General features: G+C 36.4%; 2 protein-coding genes across 10 annotated transcripts; both read right to left on the minus strand.

Moving 5' to 3' along the window:
* Window positions 1–532: 532 nt before the first annotated feature.
* Window positions 533–9899, minus strand: slc26a1 (solute carrier family 26 member 1). Of its 9 annotated transcripts, none has more exons than XM_026941133.3 (4): window positions 6572–7678; window positions 6227–6281; window positions 2883–3528; window positions 533–2783 (listed from the first exon to the last, which is right to left on the minus strand). In XM_026941133.3, the coding sequence occupies exons 3-4, from the start codon at window positions 3477–3479 to the stop codon at window positions 1272–1274; spliced, it is 2109 nt and encodes a 702-aa protein (XP_026796934.1). In that variant the 5' UTR covers window positions 3480–3528; window positions 6227–6281; window positions 6572–7678; the 3' UTR covers window positions 533–1271. The 9 variants fall into 9 exon arrangements, with proteins under 9 accessions (XP_026796934.1, XP_053096158.1, XP_026796931.1 ...); XM_053240183.1 differs by having other exon boundaries at window positions 5422–6281; XM_026941130.3 differs by having other exon boundaries at window positions 6524–7678.
* Window positions 9900–17478: 7579 nt separating this feature from the next.
* rbp4l (retinol binding protein 4, like) lies at window positions 17479–20908 on the minus strand. Its single transcript, XM_026941075.3, has 6 exons — window positions 20677–20908; window positions 20366–20483; window positions 19879–20015; window positions 19095–19207; window positions 17804–18016; window positions 17479–17645 (listed from the first exon to the last, which is right to left on the minus strand). Exons 2-6 carry the CDS (start codon window positions 20480–20482, stop codon window positions 17635–17637), a joined length of 591 nt encoding a protein of 196 aa, XP_026796876.1. The 5' UTR covers window position 20483; window positions 20677–20908; the 3' UTR covers window positions 17479–17634.
* Window positions 20909–22108: the final 1200 nt, after the last annotated feature.

Below are 22108 nucleotides of genomic sequence, written 5' to 3' on the forward strand. Positions count from 1 at the left end.
TACACACTTTTCCCACCGTATTAAATCATCATTGACAAGCCCGGGGAAATAGAATTGATTGGCCAGTTTCATATGATCCTTACTGAAGAGTTCTGATTGGTGCATTCTGTCAGATTCTAAGAATTTTTTAGAGGATACCCTCATGAAATAAATATCAATATATTTTCCAGCTACCACATTACTAGTATTACTGTTGCTTATAATGTCAAGTTAACTAAAATTTCTAGCTAACGTTTACAGATTTGTCAACAGGTCATAGTGCAATTACTACATTATATTGATTATTCACGTAGAGTTGTCCAAGTAAATGGTATTCTTACAGACGTATGTATAGTTATAATTTCATTGTTACATTTGTACATCAATAATGGTTAAATATCCACAAACGGATAGATATTATGCTGGAAAAGCTTTTTTCCCTTGATTCTAGAGATTCTATAAATTCTATAGTTACATTAGGTTCAAAATCACAGTCACAATTAAGTATAATTTAGCATTAAATAGGTATGAAATATAAAGAAAATCAGAAAGATAAGAAAAATCAATACCATTTATTAATACAAAACATTCGTTTCACATTAGTCACGTTTATAAGAGCTGGCTAATGCTGCATTCACATCATATGGGAAAGACTGTAATTCCCACTTTCCTACTGAGAACTGTTAATAACAATATTTTTGTAGCAATTTCAAGCTTTGGGAGCTTTTAACAGTCCTGATTTTGCTAACCAAAGCCAGTAGTGAGGCAGTGGACTACACAAACATGCCATGCCTCCAATGAAACAAGGAATTTTAGTTCATATTTAAATTTTATTATGAATTACAGCCAGTAAATTGCATCACTCTCTTTTGATCTATTAAAATGTAGAAAGATATGCACTTATTCAACAGGAACTGCTAATGCTATCTAATGTTAGATTTAAAAAAACTGTACATAGTATACAAAATGGCAATGCGTAAAAGCTCTCAAGTCAGAACAGTTTATCATTCTCCCATATGATGTGAATGTGGCATAAGTACATACAGTAACAGCAGCATTATCTTTTACAGTAAGAGAAAATTAAAAAAAAAAAAAAAAAAAAAAAACTCAGTATAAATTTGTGTATAAAGATAAAAATTGGAGTATTAATGTTGTCAGATTGCAGTCTCCTTTAGCTAATCATTTATGATGTACAAACATTTTTAGTTTCTAAAAAACACAATAGTAGTAGCCTATTGGTGTGTATTTAATGTCTGTGATGTTTGTGAGCATTAAATAAGGTTGCACTCCCTTTACACAGATGAAGTGTTAATCGATGCTGTAGTGTCGCTTGTGGCAAAAGAAACTGCACTATGAAGGTTGTGGAATGACAGTGTATGCATTTCTTTATCATCAGACCCGAAGAAATCACCTCGTCTCAAAGAATCTATGACTGTCGTGTTGCAACATGCCAGAATCACATTTACACTAACTTCTTTGTACTCTTTTACCAGTCCTTTCAAGGTGTTAATACCTGTGGTGTCAATGAAAGGGACAGAAGAACAGTCAAGAATTATGGTGTGGAATTCCACTTCGCTTGCTACTAGGCTTAAACTAACATCACCATTTTCTTTGTCAGTCTCCTTTGCAGTTCTGATTTTAGCTTTTTTCTCTAGTTTTCTTCTTCTGCTTTTTTCAAGGAATGGCTCAAATCCAACTGCTTTGAATAAAGATTTTAAGAAAAAGTCCTTGTTTGCGTAGTAAAGTGGAGCCTGAAAGCGAAAAATCTTTACTTTTGGAATGATCATAAGGTGATCATAGTCGTTCAAGTCCTCATAGTGATTAGTATTCTCGATTTGGCCCAGTAGTGAAGCCTTGGGATGTTGGGTTTGCACCATGACACACAACATGGAGAAGACTACTCCAATCACCAGCCCGATCTCTACGCTGATCAAAGCACTTGAACACATGGTCACCATCCAGACACCCGCATCAATCTTGCTGAGGCGCCAAAGCCTGGGAAAGTCTCTGAATTTCCGCAGGGCACCTCTCAGACTGACAATAATGATGCAGGCAAGGACACACTTCTGCAGAGAGTAGAAGAACGGGGCTAAAACCAAAAGAACCAAGAGCACGACCAAAGCACTCACCACACTAGAAACTTGCGTTCGGCAACCTGTCGAGTCTTTCACCATAGTCTTGGCAAGTGCAGCACTTGTGGTGAAACAGTGGAAAAATGATGGGATGATGTTACAAAAGCCAATTGCCAACATCTCCTGGTTTGGTCTGACTGTGTAGCCATTCTTTTTTGCAAACATCTCTGACAATGAGACAGTGAAGGCAAAACTGATCACAGCCAATGGGATGGCATCAAGTGCTACCCTTGGGATTAGTTCGAAACTTGGAACCTTTGGGGGAATGAAACCAGTTGGAATGGCACCTGAGATGCTTGAGTTGTACTGACCATTCAGATCAGCAAAGTGGGAAACCACTGTTGCTAAGGCCACTACTACTAGCTCTGTAGGCAGAGGTATCTTCAGACGGTCCTTGTACCGATCCTGGAGCTCTTTCCCCACTAGTAGGACAGCAATACAAATTGCACTTGTAATCATATCGCAAAAGTTGATCTTACGTATGTTCTTAAAAATGTTGATCCAAGTCACAACGACGGTTCCATAACCCTGATGACGAGGGATTTTCAGGCCCACCAGATACTTGGCCTGGACTGTTAGGATGGTGCATGAGGCACCAGTGGCGAAGCCATCCAGCATTGGAGCAGAGAGGTAAACTGAAACAAACCCAAGCCTGAATACTGCCATCAGGACCTGAAAAGAAAAAATATATATAAAGCACATCACAGTTTCCCAATAATGAGGCATGTTACACTTTTATATGTTTTTGTGTAATTTGGAGAAAGGGAATACCTGGTAAACTCCAGCAAGGAATGTTAAAGCTGTTGCAATGCTGATAGCATAGCATTCCTTTCCACACTCCATGCCGAAGGCCCCTATGGTAAGGTTGACCGCGGTATCCTGGTGGTCTTCAGTGCCATTCCATCCAACATCCAAGGAGCTTTTCTTACTGTCCTCACTCAGATCAAACCCTGCTAAATAGACTTCTCTGTCCACAACCTGTCCCACCATTAAACTCATGAGGCTGAAGATACCCACAGATACATGCCTGGATGTGCCCAAGAAGAAGTAGATGATATTGGCAAAAAAGGATGTGTACAAACCGTAAATTGGCTCCAAGCCTGCAAGGAGGCAGTAAGCAATGGCTTGAGGCACTAAAATAATCCCCACTATGAGCCCGGACATCACATCACCCCACACATATTCCTTTATCTTGTATTTTGGCAACCACAGCACGACAGGAAAGAGGTCTGTTAATGTGCTTTTCACTTTGGGCAGTGAACAAGACAGTTGATGGCGCAGTTTGGTCCTAATGACCTCTACTGGTCCCTTCTTCTGCTGAACCTTGCGTTCCAGATGGCATGTGTATTGAGGCCTTGCATCCTCCATGTCTTCTAATGCTGTTCCCACGTGCCAACGAGGTTCTTTATCCTATCTCCTGAAGAAGACATACACACAAAAAAAAAACAGTAGTGCTGTTTATTTAATTGAATCAGAGGCTGTGTGGTGATAAAACTGATCAAATTTCTGAATGATGGCTTTCACTGTCAGTGGTCTCCAGCTCTTTGAATGCCCAGGCTTTTCTGTTTTAGATCCTTTGAAAGTTGATTTCCTGATTTGACTGAGTTGACTGATCACAGCAAACTACTTGAGAGCTTCAGACTAATTGAAATTTTCTTGTCATAAATACGACTTATGTGTTAAGTAATGACAAGGGAGAGTCTAGTGCAAAAGAAAAATCCTAAATCTCAAAATGCTGGCCTTCTGGCATTCTCGTGTAGTTATTTGCTAAGGAACTATGCAATGTCTGCAGTTTTGGATTTTCCACAAATAGGGGTTGGAGAAAGGGTAAGAATGAGCAAAAGCATTTTAATAGTAATTAAAAACTAATAAAATGAACCGCTGACTTAAACTGAGTTGTCGTATTGTAACAGCTAGAATGAAAATACCATTTAATAAACATGGAATTTCGTTTTGTAGAAAACCTGTGACATAAAGGTACATTTTTCATTCACAGACACGCAGGAAAACATTTCCATTTAACTGTAGATGAGTATGAAATTATGAATATGTTACTTTTTTTTACACTAATATATAAAATAGCTGTAAAATATACATTGTTGCCCTAATTCTCTGTTTTGATTATAAGGTTAAATATGATTGTTTTATAAAAGTAAACCAAGCCAGACAAAAAGATATATTACACAAAGTGAAGACTCAAACACAGAAGGTAAGATGATGATTTAAATGTGAACAAATGAAAAATAAAAAATAAAAAGGCCATAGAAGGACAAAACACAAAAATTGAACACAGTCTATGATTAAAAAAAAGTACTCCTAGTATTTCCTAAGAAAATGCCAAAGTTTGTTCAGCAAGCCTAACACAGGGATTATTTATACAGTGTACAACTTTATATCCACAGCACAGTAGGAATTTATAGAGGGCAACTCTAACTCATTCCAGTCATCAGCCACTGACCAGAGACGTCCATTACTGTACCAGCGTGACCTGATTTAAATTAGCCCATTAAGAGACATTATTATTGTTCTGTTTTAGGTTTGTAGGTTCATCCCAATTTTATTTTTGCAAAAGTCAAAGAATAATTGCTTATCCAAATAAATACTCTGTTAAAAATTGAAGTACAAATTAAAAATCTTCACTCAAGATAAAGTAGAAAAGAATAAACTTGAACTTACTTAAAGTATGAATGTAATAGTGCCATCTCCCTGCCTTGATTTCAAATCACACACTGATTTTAGTTACTGATGGTAAATTAGTACCTCTTTCACCAAGGAACATGGGAAAACTTAAATTTAAACAAATTAACAACCTCTTTATTCCTAATCTTTCAAACATTAGCTAGCTAGATAATACATGTGATGCTGCAAACTAGCTGAATGCTAATCACTGTTGTTAAATACAAACTGCAGTGATAAAGTGTACATTTATACAGTAGATTAGCATGATGGCTATTTAGGCCTCATTCTCAATGTCAGATATGTTAAATTTTAGATTTGTTAGGAATTTAGATGGATTCTGAAGCTGTCTGATGCTAAAAAAGTCAACATATGATTTTACAAATACAGGGTGTGCCAGAAATCTCCATACATAAGAGAAATTTACACTTTTTTAGCAAAATGTCTTCCAAAATTTTCATACTTATTTTATATTATATATATTTTTTTCAGATAGCCTTTAAGAATGCCTTTGACACAAGAAGAATGTATTGAAATCATTCTCATGGCTGGATTGGCAAGCACATCACACATGACACTATTGCCAAACTTCAATACTGACAATTCAAAAAGACTGGAAGTGTTGTGGACCAACCGAGTAGTGGACGTCCATGAACATCCACTGACGGAGACACAGCCGACGTATTGCTGGCATACGTAGTCCCCTATGTATGGAGACGTTTGAGACATCCTGTATATAACTATAGAGAAATGTAGTGATGTTTGAAAAAGTAGTGGGTAGAAAATGGATTTTTTTTCTTCTGAGATGTAGTCATGAAAATCAGAAGTGTTAGGTGAAAGAAAAACTCAAGTAAAATATAGATACTCTGTGCTCTGTTGTGTCCCATTGTGTCCCTTGATCCAGCACCTAAATATACAGTCAGGTCCGGAAGTATTTGGACAATGACAGAGTTTTTGTGATTTTGCCTCAACTGAAGGTGGCTGCAGTGAAGGCTTGGCAAAGCATCTCCAGGGAGGAAACTCAGAATTTGGTGATGTCCATAGGCTCCAGACTTCATGCAGTCATTGACTGCAAAGGATTTTCATCCAAGTATTAAAATTATGGTTATATTTACAATTATGTCACTTTGTCCAAATACCTTTGAGCCCCTGAAAATGGAAGTATTTTGCTTAAAATGGCTGTAATTCCTAAATGGTAAATGCCATATTTTTGTGGAACCTCTTAAAATTAAGCTGAAAGTCTACACTTTGATCACATCCTGATTGTTTTATTTCAAATCCATTGTGGTGGTGTATAAAGGCAAAATCACAAAAACTCTGTCATTTTCCAAATACTTCCAGACCTGACTGTATGTCCCTAGAATCAGTATTAAGTTTTAAGGATATCTTTTCTACATTCTGATCTGCAATCTGGTGAAGACTTTTTCACATGTGCTCACCAGGATCATCCTGTTTTCTGCAAACAGTTTTCTCCTTTCACTTTAGGAAGCTTATCTAAAGGAAATGAATGAATTAATGGAATAGTTCAGTGAACATCAAGTTGAAATAATTTTCCCCTGACACCAAAAGTAGGCTAAGACATATTTAACTAAGACCTGTTTAGCTGGTTGCTTCTTTGGTATTACAATGGAGCTATAAGACTAACACGTAATGGAAGGCTGTCTCGCCCAAAATATTTTCTGTAAATATCTGCCTCAAACTATCTTGACTGAACTGATCATTTAAATAAACAGTACCCCAGATAACAGAAGAAGAGAGCAGTTCTGTTTGAGTATGTAGATTACCAAAGGCATCCACTTGCACCCTGGTAACATGCTTAAGCACAGAAGAATAAACGGTGCTGTTGTCATTAAGTGATTAAAGCGAACAGATAGCTGCTGATGTGCTTTTCCTTCCTGTAAAGAAGAATACACATTCAGAACTCCAGTGTCATGTCCAGGATTTTTAGATGTGGGGAAACAAATGAAGGTAAGGCAAGTTGTTTATTTACTTATATTTATTTAAACTTTATGGAAGGAGTCTCCAGTGTCAGCACTTTGCAACAGTCAGAAGTTTTCTGATATGTGAAAATCTTTAAGACAGAAGTCATAGGCATACTGCATTTTTTTTGTCTTATTAACTTCGAGAGAGAGAGAGAGAGAGAAAGAGAGAGAAGACAGAGACTGGTGAGGGAACAACTGTTTATAGCTGCTGTAATGTAAGTAATAACATTAACTCATCATACTTCTTATCCGTTTATAGTTCGATATAACATCGTGGAATGTCTGTCAAACAAGTTAATTCCTGTCATCATTAACATGATAGCAGCTATAAACAGTCATTCCCAAACCAGCCTCTCTGTTTCTTTCTCTTGAAGTTCTAAAGAATGCTTTTCTTTAAATAACAGCACTTTTGAAAATTCATTTGTTATTAGGCTTTGATTATGTGGAATGTTCACCATGCAAGTCTCTGTGAATGAGCTGTTACTATAGACATGACACCATATTAGAACAAGTGCATAAATATAAATGTTATTCGCAGCTACAATACTCTCACAGCTGTTGTAATAAAAAATTATACACACTTTGTGACCAGATCAAAGTAGAATAATGTTAGTTCATTGAACCTTAATGTAAAGCGTTACTGAAAGCACTGAAAGTAGGTGTGAATCCAATCTCTAAAATCCACAGGGTAAAATCTTAGTTCTTTTTGCTAAAGTTATGATAATCCAAAGTCCAAATTCATACATTAGAAATGTACAGGAAGTAAAAAGCCACTCACCCCAATAATACAGGTTAAAGACTAAAATCCAATCTCTTTCTTACCCTTCCTTTCCAATAGAAATGTCACTTGCTACCTTGTGGCTCAGAGAGCGTGTTGTTCAAGCATGTTAGCACAGCATAAAAGACAGTCAATCAATACATACCGCCTGGTTTTATAGGCTGAAAACACACGGGGTGGAGCAGCAATTGTTCTTAAGTCCTCCATTGAGCAATGTCAGCATGACAAGGGCAAAAGTGTGCAAAAAGTCAATTTTCTCCTAGCTGTGCTCATGCTTGAGGTGTCTGGGTACATAAAGTAAGTCACCCAAAAGAGCTACCTCAGCTTCTCACTCTAATCACCTGCTGTGTAAACCAGCTATTTATGATTCATTACATTAGTTATACCTACTTATTGTCTGTCTCTATACAACATTACTCATGTCTGTACTCTGAATTATTACATGAAGTGTGAGGTTTGAAAAAAAAATCATTATCTCAGGGTTTAATGTTCATTGAATATAAAATATGCTTGTTGTTAATGTATTATGATAAAAATGATGAAAATTAGACCAAGCAGTCTGCTGTTTTAGACTTTAGTCTTGTGACAGAAATTGGGGTACACACACTAGCTATAACTACAACCAACTATAACTCATGGAACATTCTTATTTTAAAAATCAAATAAGCAAACAAACAAACAATTAATAGAAAAAAGTAAATAAAATGGATTCATTAACCTGACCATGAAAAACTTTCCCAATGCTTTGTGAGTTTCTGCTTTGATAACATGAAAAGCCTTTTTTTTTTTTTTTTTAATTATTGATTTCAAGAGAAAGAAAAAAGAGAGGCTGGTGAGGGAATGACTATTATAGCTGCTATAACGTAAGTGATTACAGGAGCTAACTTGTTTTGTGGATTTTACACAACATTAAATGTAACTATAAATGGATTAAAAAAAATGAAGTGTCATTCTTTAATAAATAAAAAAATCATAATTTTGGAAAATTATTGCAGTATAAGATGAATAAAAATATCACCAACTGTATGTTCTTGTAATGAAAAATAACAGAAACCCTTGTGGTCAAGAGTGGCAAACAGTGAGATATGCCTCATGATAAACTCTTAGAAAACAGATTTCTTCAAGGCATTCTTTGTACAGTTAAAATTTCTTAGCTTTGTAAAAGGGTCCTAGTTTGGAAACCTTTCAACACCCTGTTGTAGGACAACCAAAAAAAACAAAAAAACATTAATAGTTCTAACCTTTGAATGTGTAGCTCAGCTACACCAAAACCCTATATACAACTTTCCTGGTGCTGCCACTGAAACCACACTATCTGGTCACATGAAAAATGTTTGCGGATTTGAACAAATTACAGTGAAGTGGCTGGATTTTTAAAAAAAATTTCATACAAACTAGCTAAAAACGGGTACTGGTGCTAACTCTGTCCCTAACACTAACATTAAAAAATTTTAAATATGAACTGATACTGGATTGAATTGATCATTTGCATGCATGAGGTCATATTGATTTGAGGATATAGATTTTTTGCATGCATATTTCAGCACAACTAGATTAGAGACTTTGTCTGTCTCCATGTGGGATCATTCATAGATTTGTTCCATGTGAGAAGAGTACATCTGGAATAGGGGCTCCTTTGTGTGGGAAAGTGGGTGTATATGAACTGCATAAACTGAATAGGTTCGTTTAGATGAACAGCTTTAATATTGTGTTGTCTTACAAGCCAACTTATCAGCAAATTCATTCAGTGGAAGACTGATGTGTCAGGGAAATGATTGGGTTTGTCCCAGATTTTTGTGTGGTTATTAGTAGAACATGCTTTTTGTACTGGTTTTTGAACTAGTTTTGTTTCTGAAGAAGGCCTCCATTGTCAATCAGTGGATTCAACACTGAAAAATATTCCTGCATAATCACCCCCTTCCCTCCATTCAGTTTAAAGCTATGCAGGAAGTGTTTTGATGTAACAATCTCTGACAGAATGATGTAATAAAAAAATCTCATTTGTCCACCATGAGTCATATTTTGGATAACAGCTAGGAACCAGCATAATACTTTGTGCTTCATATACAAAGGCATGTCAACAAACTAGGTTTGAAAGCAGGAGTGTGAAAGCAGGTCGACGTTTTCATTCAAACATCCCATCTAACCCTGATCTGACTGCACGCATGCCTAGAAAGCTTTTAAATACATTAACACTCTTAATTCACAATGCTTGCTTTAAGCTGAGACAGAAAGAGCAACTCACCCACATCACAGCTGAGAGGAAGTGCAGTGGAGAGAGGATATACGCCATGCATTTCTCCTAGCCATGACTTCCTGGTATGGAGCAGCTCACTCTTTATGCCTTGAATGGGACAAAGGATGATGGGAAAAAAATGTCGCGCCTTTCAGAGCTCTCCGTCTCGACAGCCAATCCAGGGCAGCTAGAGGGGGGAGGGCGAGATGTGGTCCCTCAGTCTTATCACCATGGAAACAGTGTATCCTCTGTCTGAGAACCTCTGTATGAATGTCTCCGCAGAAGATACAAGAATTTCATGAGACACTTAGCTAAAAGTAAATAAACTGTACATGCAGAGATCATTGTTAAAAAAAAAAAAAATCTTTTATATGCTGTCCTTATCTTAATACACTGTTACTTAGTGATTTCATCAAATTGGTGTCTTTTGCACTTTTGCAAATTTAAAATGGCATAGATTTTTACTTATTTTTATATTTTCTTATTTTCTAACCTCAGGAAAATTCACAGTATTTTTATTAGCCTTTATTTTCAGAATTCAATTCACAAACAATATATTGTACTTATGAGCTAAATAATAATAATAATAACAACAATAATGTTCTTTTGGCTGCTCCCGTAAGGGGTTGATTTGGCACAGTTTTTTTTTTTTTTCTTTTTAAACACCTAACACCCTTCCTGATGCAACCCTCCCCATTTATCTGGGCTTGGGACCAGCACTGATAGCCTGTGCACCCCCAGTGGCTGAGGTTGGTGCCCAGTGTGGGGCTCAAATCCACGATCCTGAGATCAAGAGTCCCATGCTCTACCAACTGAGCTAGCCGAGTGCCCCAGTATTATTACTGATAATAATAATTGTGCTAAATATACACTATATGGCCAAAGGTATGTGGACACCTGACCATGACACCCGTATGTACTTGTTAAAAATCCTATTCCAAAGGCGTTATATTAACATGGAGTTGCCCCCCTTTTCTGCTCCACTCTTCTAGGTAGGCTTTCCTCTAGACTTTGGAACCTGGCTGTGGTGGTTTCCTCATTCAGCCATAAGAGTATTAGTGAGGTCAAGCACTTATATCAGGTGTGATAGGCCTGGCATGCAGTCAGCGTTCCAATTCATCCCTAAGGTGGGATTGAGGTCAGGGCTCTGTGTAGACCACTCGACTTCTTCCACTCCAGCCTTGGCAAACCATGTCTTTATGGACCTGGCTTTGTGCACAGGGGCATTGTCATGCTGGAACAGGTTTGAGCTGGCCACAATGAAAAAAATGGAATATATGGTCAGTCAGATTTAAGAGAACATATTGCGCATAGCTTACGTAAAACTATTAAGTTTCTCATCAAAAGTGATTTCATTGCTTATACAAAAGTTAGTTTAAACAAGTTTCTAATTATTAGTTTAAATTATGTAGAGTAAGCGTGATGTTTTCCTTGCTTTCAAAATTCATGATCAAGTCATTTTGTATATACGAAAAAATTTTTTGTTAATGTAACTCAATTAAATCACATGGAATCCGTGGATGCATTTGAAGCAAATTCATTCAGCTTCTTTTTCAGTGTAGCTCTAGTGAAGGGAAATTGTAATGCTACAGCATAAAAAGACATTCTAGACAATCATGTGCCTCCAAAATTATGGCAAAAATTTGGAGAGGGACCACATATGATGGTCAGGTGTCCACATACTTTTGGCCACATAGTGCATAACTAGCTATTTAACTTGTGCTAAATAGATTTTTATATATCACAGTCATAAATCTAGTGTGAATGGCAAAACATATAAATATCTAAAATGGTAAGGGTTTTCATATCTTTAAATTAAATTATTTTAAGTGTTCTAAGTGATGTAATTTCTATGACTGTCTTTACAGATAAGTTAAAATATCCATAGCCTTATATATACTGGACATATATTTATTATATATATTGGACATATATTGGACATATATTTATTTATACGTCAAATATATAATATATTCATAACTAATTCTAAAACTTCTAACTCACAAATTATGGACAGAAATAGCACTCGTTTAATTGAGTGATTTTATTATAATAATAAACAATAATCCTAAATCTCATCACTTTTTTTTTTACACTACCTCATAAACACTGTAGAAAAGTGATGTTTACCAGTACATTCTGTACATTCTGTTTTTTTTTTTTCCCAGAGTTGTGGTTAACTAAATAAGCATACAGAAAAAGTTGTAATTTAATTTAGAAAGCCAGGTTTGTGTACCTAATAAGTCACTCATTAGTGCTTGGAAGAAATTTTTGTCTCACGTCTCAGATGTGGCCAGAACAAAGTGTCAAACTTTGCACTCTGTTATGGTTGTGTGCAAAAGCTAAATCACATATTTTGTATCCATTTCTAAATCACATATTTTGTTGATTTTTACAAGTTTACAAGAAATAAACATAACCCCTACAGCAAACTATAGCATCTTCTGCTACAGAAGAGGTATATATATATATATATATATATATATATATATATATATACACACACAATTTTTGTAATTTTGCCTCTGTACACCAGCACAATGGATTTGAAATGAAGCAATCAAGATGTGATTGAAGTGTAGACTTTCAGCTTTAGTTCAGCTTTAATTCCTTTCCTTCTCCATACTCTTCTCTTCCCATCATTCTGGTACAAGTTAATCTTGCATCAGAACTGGTCAGGCATTTTTTTAGAGGTTTAGTAGCAATGTCTTCACCAAGGAAAAAATTATGCAATCATCCACTTTAGTTGTCTTCTGTGGTCTTCCAGGCCTTTTGCTGTTAATGAGCTAACTAGTGCATTCTTTCTTTTTAAGAATGTACCAAATTGTTGATTTAGCCACTCCTAAAGTTTCTGCTATCACTCTGATAGGTCTGTTTTGTTTTTTCAGCCTAATGATGGCCTCCTTCTCTTGCATCAACACCTCTTTGGACCACATAATGAGAGTTCCCAGTGAACAGCTACCAAATGCAAATTCAGCACTTGGAATCCATAAAAATCCATAAAAATGGAACTCTTTGGCTATGTTTGGAGACAAAAAGGAGCAACATTTCATGAAGAGAACACCTTGACAAGTGTTAAGCATGGGGGTGAATCTATTATGCTTTGGGGTTGTGTGGCAGCCAGTGGCACAGGAAACACTCCATGGGTAGAAGGAAGAATGGAATCCAGTAAATATCAGCAAAGTCCAGAAGCAAATGTGACACAGTCAGTCACGAAACTGAAGCTGAAAAGAAGCTGGCTTTGATTACAGGAAAATTAACCAAAACATGCCTCAAAATCAACCATAAACTAGTTCAAGGAATGCAAACTGAAGGTTTTGGAATGGCCCTCACTGACTTGAACCTCATTGAAAATCTGTGTGTAGATCTTAAACATGCTGTGCATGCAACATTGGCCAAGAACTAGAAGCATTTTGCAAGGAAGAGTGGGTGAATGTTTATTAACCAGGAATAGAAAGACTCCTAGCTCACTACAAAAAGCATTTGCAGGGTGTGATATCTGCTAAAACAGGTATTCCTAAGTACTGGCTATCAGTGCGTCAAAACTTTGTGCAATATTTTTGCTATTTTTCAAGTTCATCAAATATAAAATAACTGTACATTAATATTTGCAGAAGAATTTTGCACCTTCAGCATTTGTTAGTTTGTTGGCTTAAAAATCTGGTTAATGTTTCATTTTCTTCATGGCCGCTTCTTGGAGTGTGTGCGTTTACTTATTGTTTTATTAGATGGTAGTGAATTTGTATCCAAGTGCAAGGGTTAGTAGATAAGTATCAGTAACGTCAACAGTGGGAAAAAAAAGAACCAAGGCATATAATTTACAGACTCAGATGCGTGAGACTGCCTTTACTTATTACCACATGGGTGATTGATTATCTGATTATCTGATCTTATTACTGTGAGAATATGATATTACTATAACCTCTGTAGGCATATTGTTTAAATTGTGACATGATCAATTAGTTTAGCCGCATAGGTATGTGATAAACTAATTATATATGATAAACTAATTCCTCAGTAATTATATAACATATATTACCTATATTCTGGTAAGTGGAAATTGTGACACACAACAAGCCTAATAAATATACATATAAAGTTTCCAGAGAATCAGGATGTTTAGGAGAAAAGTGCTTCTAAGTGAAAACATCCTTATATCCAGAACATACAGTTTCTCTGAAAACCTCCATGTGCACTATTCAAAATACTTACACTCCTAAACAAGTTCTGTAAAAGTGAAACATATTTTTAAAAATAATACATAATGTTATACATACAAGACATACAAGATGTGCAGTGATTTGTATACAAGATACCACATACAAGAATTTCTCATTTCTCAGTTCAGTAAAACAAGGAAAATATAAATAGAAAAATAAATAAATAAAAAAGGAAAATACAAAATCATTTCATAAATAAATAAATGGAGTGGATAAATGGATAAGAACAGGATGTCCCTCCAAAACTGACGAAAGGACAAGAAGAAAAGGTTTCAGGGAGGCTGTCAAGAGACTAATTGAGCTGCAGGAATATCTGCAGCAGCCTTTATTTGTCAAATATACAGTACAGCACAGTGAAATTATTTTCTTCAGATATCCCGGCTTGTTAGGAAGCTGGGGTCAGAGCACAGTGTCAGCCATGATACAAGGTTAAGGGCCTTGCTCAAGGGCCCAACAGTGGCAACTTGGTAGTACTGGGCCTTGAACCCCTGACCTTCTGAGCAGTAACCCAGTGCCTTAACCACTGAGCCACCACTGCCTTGTTTGTAGTGGACATTCCCTGCAGCTAGACAGAAGCTGTTTCTCACCACAGAAGCCATAAGCCCACCTAAATTTTGCTAAAACTATGTGGCAAAATGTGTTATTTTGCCACCTAGGTAGAACTTTTTGGGCATAATTCTAAAAGATGTTTGGTGCAAAAACAAGACAGCTTATCACCCAAAGAACACCATACCCATGGTGAAGCATGGTGGAGGCAGCATCGTGCTATGGGGCTGCTTCTCTTCAGCTGGGACTGGGGCTCTAATCAAGATGGAGGGAATAATGGATAGCTCCAAATACCAATCTATTTTGGCACAAAACCTACAGGCCACTTTTAGACAGCTGAAGATTGAACATCTTCACCTTCCAGCATGAAAATGACTCAAAGCACAAATTCAAATACAAAGGAATGGCTTCAGAAAAAGAAGATCAGTGTTTTGTAATGGCCCAGTGAGAGCCCAGATCTAAATTCTTCTGAAGACCTATGAAATGACTTGTAGAGGACTGTGCACAGGATATCCCCTCCCAATTTGATAGCTCTAGAGCATTTTTGCAAGGAAGAATGGAATTAAATTGCCAGATCAAGATGTGCAATGTTGGTAGATTCTTACACAAAAAGATTGAGTGCTGTATTACAAGCAAAAGGTGTTTTATAACAAAGAATAAGTTAAGGGATGTGCACAGTTATAGTTATCAGGTTATTGTAAAAAAAAATATTTATTAATTAATTTATTAACCAAAAAATGTATATTTGTTTGTCACTTGAATTTTGTTGGTTGCTATGACACATTATATATTTTTTTTTTACATCACAAAAACCTGCAATTAACAGGGGTGTGTAGACCTTTTAGAACCACTATTAATACTATTAATACAGACTTTAAGATATTACTTATTACATTTACAGTTACATTTATGGCATTTGGCAGACGCCCTTATCCAGAGCGACTTACAATAGTGCTTTGAAGTCTATCAATAAATACATTCTGATATTGGCTCGCTAGGTCACAAACTAGGAATACCATCAGTCCAAAACTCTGTTGGGGAGGTGATTTTTTTTTTTTTACTGTCAGCACCAGTTTTGCCTCCGAACTCCATTTCCAAGAACCTACAAGTATGGCTGCCATGGACTATAGTCACATTCATGCTCTCCGTATTACTGATCGTGCACATCTGTTACCAATCACACATGCCACTATATAAAGGACTTTCATGCTCTTACTCATGGCAAAGTAGCCCTCAGTGTATCACTGCCTGATTTACTTATTGTAAATACCTTTTGTTATTGTTCCAGTTGTTCTGGGTTTTGACTTTGTTACCTGGTTTCATGGGTTTGGTTTTTGCCCTGTCTATGTGGTTTGCTGATTACCTGAATCTCTGCTTGTTTTTGACCTTGACCTTATTTCACGTTTTGGATTGTTTGCCTATACTTAATAAACCTCACTGGCAACTGCAGCCATCTCCGCCACGTGACAATTACATTTACACTTTCATTTTTTTCTGATTCTTTTACTAGGTATTTTTTCTAATTGGTCCTCCTCCTCTTCTTCCATATTAGAAAAAGTCTCTGTTTTAAAATGTGCTAAAATTGCTCCTTTCCTAAGACAAAATGTCTGTAGAATATATTAATACGTCTAAAACGTGCACAGTATTTTGTATATGTACCAACTCTAGATAATTTTTACTAATGCTATACTATTATATAGCTGCTACAATAACAGGAACAGTAGTCTTATTATAGAGGTATACTATGGCTATGTTAAATGCAGAAAGGTGACAAATTAAAGGAAAAAAACAACATTCAGTGGAGATGGCTTGAGTTTTTAATATGACAGTTTATACTGACTGAAGAGTTGCTTAAAAAGGGAAGTGTGTCTGCTTTGTGTGACATCCATCGAAAAGTGGTTCGGAAATGCATCCTGTGTGAATTGGCTTTAACACACAGATCCAAGTTCTGTGCTGATCTGGAGTTGTCGTAGATTAACAGTGCTCAGGATTTAAGGTTTCACCTTCTTTCAGGAAAAGACCACCATACCTTTTCTAGACATTTCCCTTTTAATTGGTCTTAAGTACCTAGTCTACAGTAGTGCAGTCTTGTTTGCATGTGACAAGTGTGGAAATACTACCTTAGTGAAACACATTGTTAATGTGTACCCAATGTTTACACAAATTATAGATGGAAAGTGGGCATTGTTGCCTCACAGCTAGGTCCTGGGTTTGATCCTGAGCTCAGGTTAATGTCTGTGTGAACTTTCACATGTTCTCTCCATGTCCATGTGGATTTCCTGCACGTTCACCAGTTTCCTACCACTGGTGGATTGACTACACTAAATTGCCCATAGGTGTGTATGAGTGTGCGAATTTGCGTGTTAGCAGAACTGGCATTCCACCCGGGGTGAATGCTCTCACCCTGCACCCAGTGTTCCGGGGACTGGCTCAGGATCCACCCTGACCCTGACCAGTATGAATCGGTTACTGAAGATGAGTGAAAGAATGAAGTTACGCATATTCAGACTCAAACCTAGACCTTTTTTATCTCTGTACCAACACGTTGTACTAACTGTTTCTAACAAAGTTCGAGCTTTTTGGTATTTTTAAACCCTGACCTGCTTGTAATAGCATAAGGATATATTTATGATGGAGAATATATAACACTGGATAAGGGCATCTTCAGCAATGCAAATGTGAAAATGTAAATGTCATCTTATGTGGGTCATTTCAGTAATAAATCCTCACTACTTGCACTTAACTCAAATTGTTATATGTGTCTATTAAGGCATAAGAAATAAATAGAATATATATTTTTAACCCTGATCTGTAGTTTTATAGTGTTCTTGTGCAAAGCGTTACTTACTGGCAGAAAGTATTTTTTATTAGCATTTGCAAAGGCTTAACAGGCGTGTCTCAATTCCCTATAAACTCTTAAAGACAGAACTTTTGTTTAAAAAATATTTATTGTCCCAAACACAGTTTTCCCTTGAGACAGCAAACTGGAAACTGCGTCTCCCTGATGCGCTCTTTGTCCTCTGCATCTCTAAAGCTCTGGATGTGTTTTCTCCTGGCAGCATACTAAAGGAAGGTGTCAGAGAGCTCAGCAGGCTCCTGTGGAACAAAAGAGGAAATTTGTGACCCTCACAAAATGTCCAACAGGCATGCATTCATTTATGAAGACCTCACTGTATGTTATTGACTGGGGTTTAAGAAAGAAGTGCTTTCTTTGAAGTCCAGGTGTGTGTTAGTGCACTTCGGTGCACACTGACCTGATTGCAGCACGGGTTTGAATTGTCCCGCCATGCAGATTTCCTCCTGTTTCTGGCGCACAATGCGCTGGATGGCTGGGGGTAGGCCGCGGGGGTTACGGGAGAACACCAGGGCATAGCCGTCCTCACAGGTCCCGTCTTCTTTCAGTGTGCGGCATGCGTAGGTGATGGCGTAGTTGTCGTAGTCTGTGTCGATGATCCAGTAGTTATCACCTGTGTGAAAGAAACATACTTTTATATAGATCCCAAGTTCTCAAAGTGGGATCTGTGGATATCCAGGGTGGAAGTTGCTATAATTCACATTTAGTTATTATAAAACGTAGAGCACAGTGCTGTTGAATTGTTCGCTGATTCTGATTGGACAGAAGGAATTGACAGTAGTGTAGCTGCAAATCACAGGTTTATATTAATGCACTGATAATATGTTTTCATGTCTATAGAAACAGAAAATTCTACTGCATTGATTGGGTAAAGTTTTCTGTAAACAGATGTTTATTAAACATTTATAGAAGGAGTCTCCATTGTCAGCGTTTTGTAGAGGAGCTTACACTTCGTGGTTTCTCTGTAACAAGCTGTGTTTTTCTTTGCCTTATAAACTCCAACAGAAAGGGAGGGAATTACTGTCTATAGCTTACTATGAAGAATAAAGTATGCTGTGCTGTGGTATAAGGGGAATAAAATACTTCAGAATGTGCTGTTATAAGGAAAATGATCAACTTTGAAGTGTTTTTTTCCTTACTAATTGAATTAACGCTTAAATTAAAACCCAATAACTAAAAACCAAGGATTTAAATTGAATTTAATTTAAATCCAACTGTGATTTTACTATTTCTAGGAAACATGAATTATGAGTGTATGACAAAGAGGTTCTACTTGGGACCCTTTTTGATGGGGAAACAATCTGTTGTAGGTTTCTATTTAGAAGCTTTAAGGATTCCCCCAGAGAAACATTCTAACATTTTTCCTTTTATTAACAAAGTGTGCGATATAAAATATTTGTAATATACGATAATTATAAACGTCTAACACATTGTTACTGGTTTGTGTTTCTGTAAATGGAACCTCTGGTGATGTACAGCACTGATGGCTCAAAAAATATATAATTATATAATAGGATATACATACATATATCTGCCTGATGTGCTTAATATTTAAATTACTTTCATAAAAATAAATCTGTGCTGCAATAATACAGTCTGTCTTTGGAAGTTTTTAAAAAATATTCCAAAAAATATATGGTTGTTCAAGGGTTTTCCAAGGGTTTCACATCTAACTAAGTAAGTTATCCCACCTCCACTAGACAGGTAGCTGGCCAGACCCTGGTAGTTCATGAACATCTTGCCAGGTGTTGACGGATCAGGCACCGTGTACTGGGCAGCCATGTCAGCACACACAACCCAGAATCTGCACACACACACACACACACACACACACAACAGTTTACATTCTAGTCAGTGCTGCTTTTTTTTTTTTTTTTTTGATAATACCATACACTGATCCAATATTGGCTTCACTTTTAACCCTTTGAACTCATACTCTGTGGGTTCAGACTTACATTCCCCACTCTAGACAATCTATACACCTTTCCTGTTATTTTTACTGTAGTTACTGAATAATCCATAGAATATAACAAATAATATGTGTGAACACGAATAACTAAGCCAAGGGATTTAGGGGTTAAACTGTTCAGAAGTTGTTTCTGTGAGGATGTATAAATTTTAACCTCTGTTGACAATTTTTGTTTTCCACTGTCCTTATATGGTCAATATTTCCTGTCCTTGGTTGACACCTGTTCCTCATTTTAATTGGCTAGGCACTGCATTAAAATTGTTATTCAAAATAACATGCTGAATAACAATTTTAATGCAATGCCTAGCATTAAAGATTTGTCATTACTGTAATTTGTCAAACTCAGTTTAATGTAGTTCCAGCATTCCAATATCAAGTCAATCCGAAACTGATATTCGGTATCATATCTGTGGTTCTCTAAGTCTAGTTATTCCGACCACTAACTCATCAATATATACTTTCTCTGCATACGTCATGCTGGTGAATTTATCTTGTTCCTCACCCACCCAAACAGAGTGACGCGACCCTTGGAAGAAGCAGTCATGGTGCCGTCTTCTTCGACAGTGTACTCTGCAGAAATGTTGTCCTGCAGGAAGAGTCCTTCTGGATCTTTCTTCTGCTGGGCGTACCACTTTCCTGCATACTGACAAAACACAAAGTCATATCAGAGTCGTAATCACCAATATCAATATTGCACTTTCGCCTCTTATTGTGCCATTTAGTTTTAAGACAAAAATGCGGCTTGTGACAGAGGAAGCACAGAGTGCAACATCCTCCATCCTTAGACTTTCCCACAGCAGAAAAATGGAAGGAACCTCTGACTGTCACAAAGCGCGGACACTGGAGACTCCTTCCATAAATGTTACGTAAGCATCTCCTTACAGAAAGCTATACCATATCAACAATTATACTACTGCCAGAGCCACTGACACCTTCTGACCAATCAGATTCCAGAATAGTCCCTTTCCTTATAACTCTGGTCTGTGGACTCACTTTTTTCGGGTCAAAGTCCTGCTTGACAGTGAAGCTGTCCACCACACAGGAAGAAGACCAGCAGCGCTCAGCATAGGACAGGAACACCACCAGCAAGGCCAACTTGTAATATTCCATCCTATACCACAATGAGAGAGCAAATGCTGTGCTTATATTCGCTTATTCATTTCAGTCTCATAATCTCCTGCATCAACAGTAATATTTTCCTAAGAGCGAATTCATTCTTTAATATATTCACTTTGACAGTATAAACATAAAATATTTTTTAGATCTCATTCTTATGAAGTTAATAAAAAAATCACAGATCTTACCTGTTGTGTTGAAGTTGATCAGCGTCAGAGTTAATAAATAGAAATAGGAGCTTTTTCCACTTCTCCACCAACTTTCAATGTGTCCGTGGACCAGTGGCCTCTTTATACCAGCTCCACAGATGGGCTTATTAATGATTTTCACTTCTTGTTGCTAAATAAGGTGCTTAGCTTAATCCGGTTGTAGAAATCCTCTGTGTAATCTGGGATTCTTGGTTGAACCCGCCCATGCCGCCTGTAAAAAACAAGTCAGGCTTTATGTAACACAGTAATCTGTACTGATTTAACAAAAAAAAAAAAAAAAAAAAAAAAAAAAAAACCTTCCTTGTGACAACTGAAAATAAGCTAAATAAGCAGGAGAGTCTCTGAAAGGGTCGTGCATATGTTGTGTTTATTAGATACGTACGTGTGTGTTAATATATGGACCGAGGCAGTGGTGTGGTTGATTTTGTTGCATCTAAGCAATACCTGAATAACTTTGAGTGCATATTGCTTTTCTTTCTAAGCAATGGCTAATCAACAGTTTCAGAACAAATGATCAGAATTTCCTAAAATTTGTTTTTTTTTTAGTTCTATTCAACATAATAGTAACATAACATATCAATCAACATTATTTTTTTTAATTTCTGGTCATTAGGCTACATTTATTCAAATTTATTCAAATTTATTCAGCTTTTTTTTTTTGTAATTTATATACTTTCATAATTCAGTTCAATATACACATTCTTTTTTGTTTTAAAGCACTTACTTATATACATAGCAAATGGGAAAATAAACAATTTTCTCTATTATTTTAACAATATTTTAATATTATTTTTAAGTTTTTCTTTTTATTTATATTCTTTTTTTACATAAGAAATGTTTTCTCCTTTCTTAAAAGTACAATATACAAATTATCCTTTCCTTTTATATTAGTGGACAGTATTTTACTCCTCTAGTTTAAATAATCCAGTAAAGTAATCTTGCCCAAGCAGCTAACAGCCCTGAAAAACAGAAATAGATAAAAAAAAATACTGTTGATTCCAAACCCTTTCTGGGGATAAACTGCATTTTCATTGCCTGAACAGACCTAGTGTACATTCTGCTGCATATTCAGTGTTACTGCTGTTAATAATTATTATTATTTATTATTATACTGACTGCCTTTTTAAACATTGTAAAGCCATGGTATTGCACTGAGTAATAGTATCTATTTTCACTTGATTTTTTTTTTTTGCCTTCATTGATCAATGATTATTTCCTTTTTTTATGTTAAATACTATTTATATTTACGTTCACTTCGAGGCCATCGGTGCTGAAACTCTCAGGTGACTGCTCCCCATATGACTATGTAATCTCCCACATTTAAATATTAAGTGGCCAAGACACCTGAGCAGCATTAAGACTGGATGGCTAATCAGTGTCCTTAAAAGAATAGATTAGCAAAAAATAGAAA

Source organism: Pangasianodon hypophthalmus, chromosome 15, assembly GCF_027358585.1.
Source record: "Pangasianodon hypophthalmus isolate fPanHyp1 chromosome 15, fPanHyp1.pri, whole genome shotgun sequence".
NCBI lineage: Eukaryota > Metazoa > Chordata > Actinopteri > Siluriformes > Pangasiidae > Pangasianodon > Pangasianodon hypophthalmus.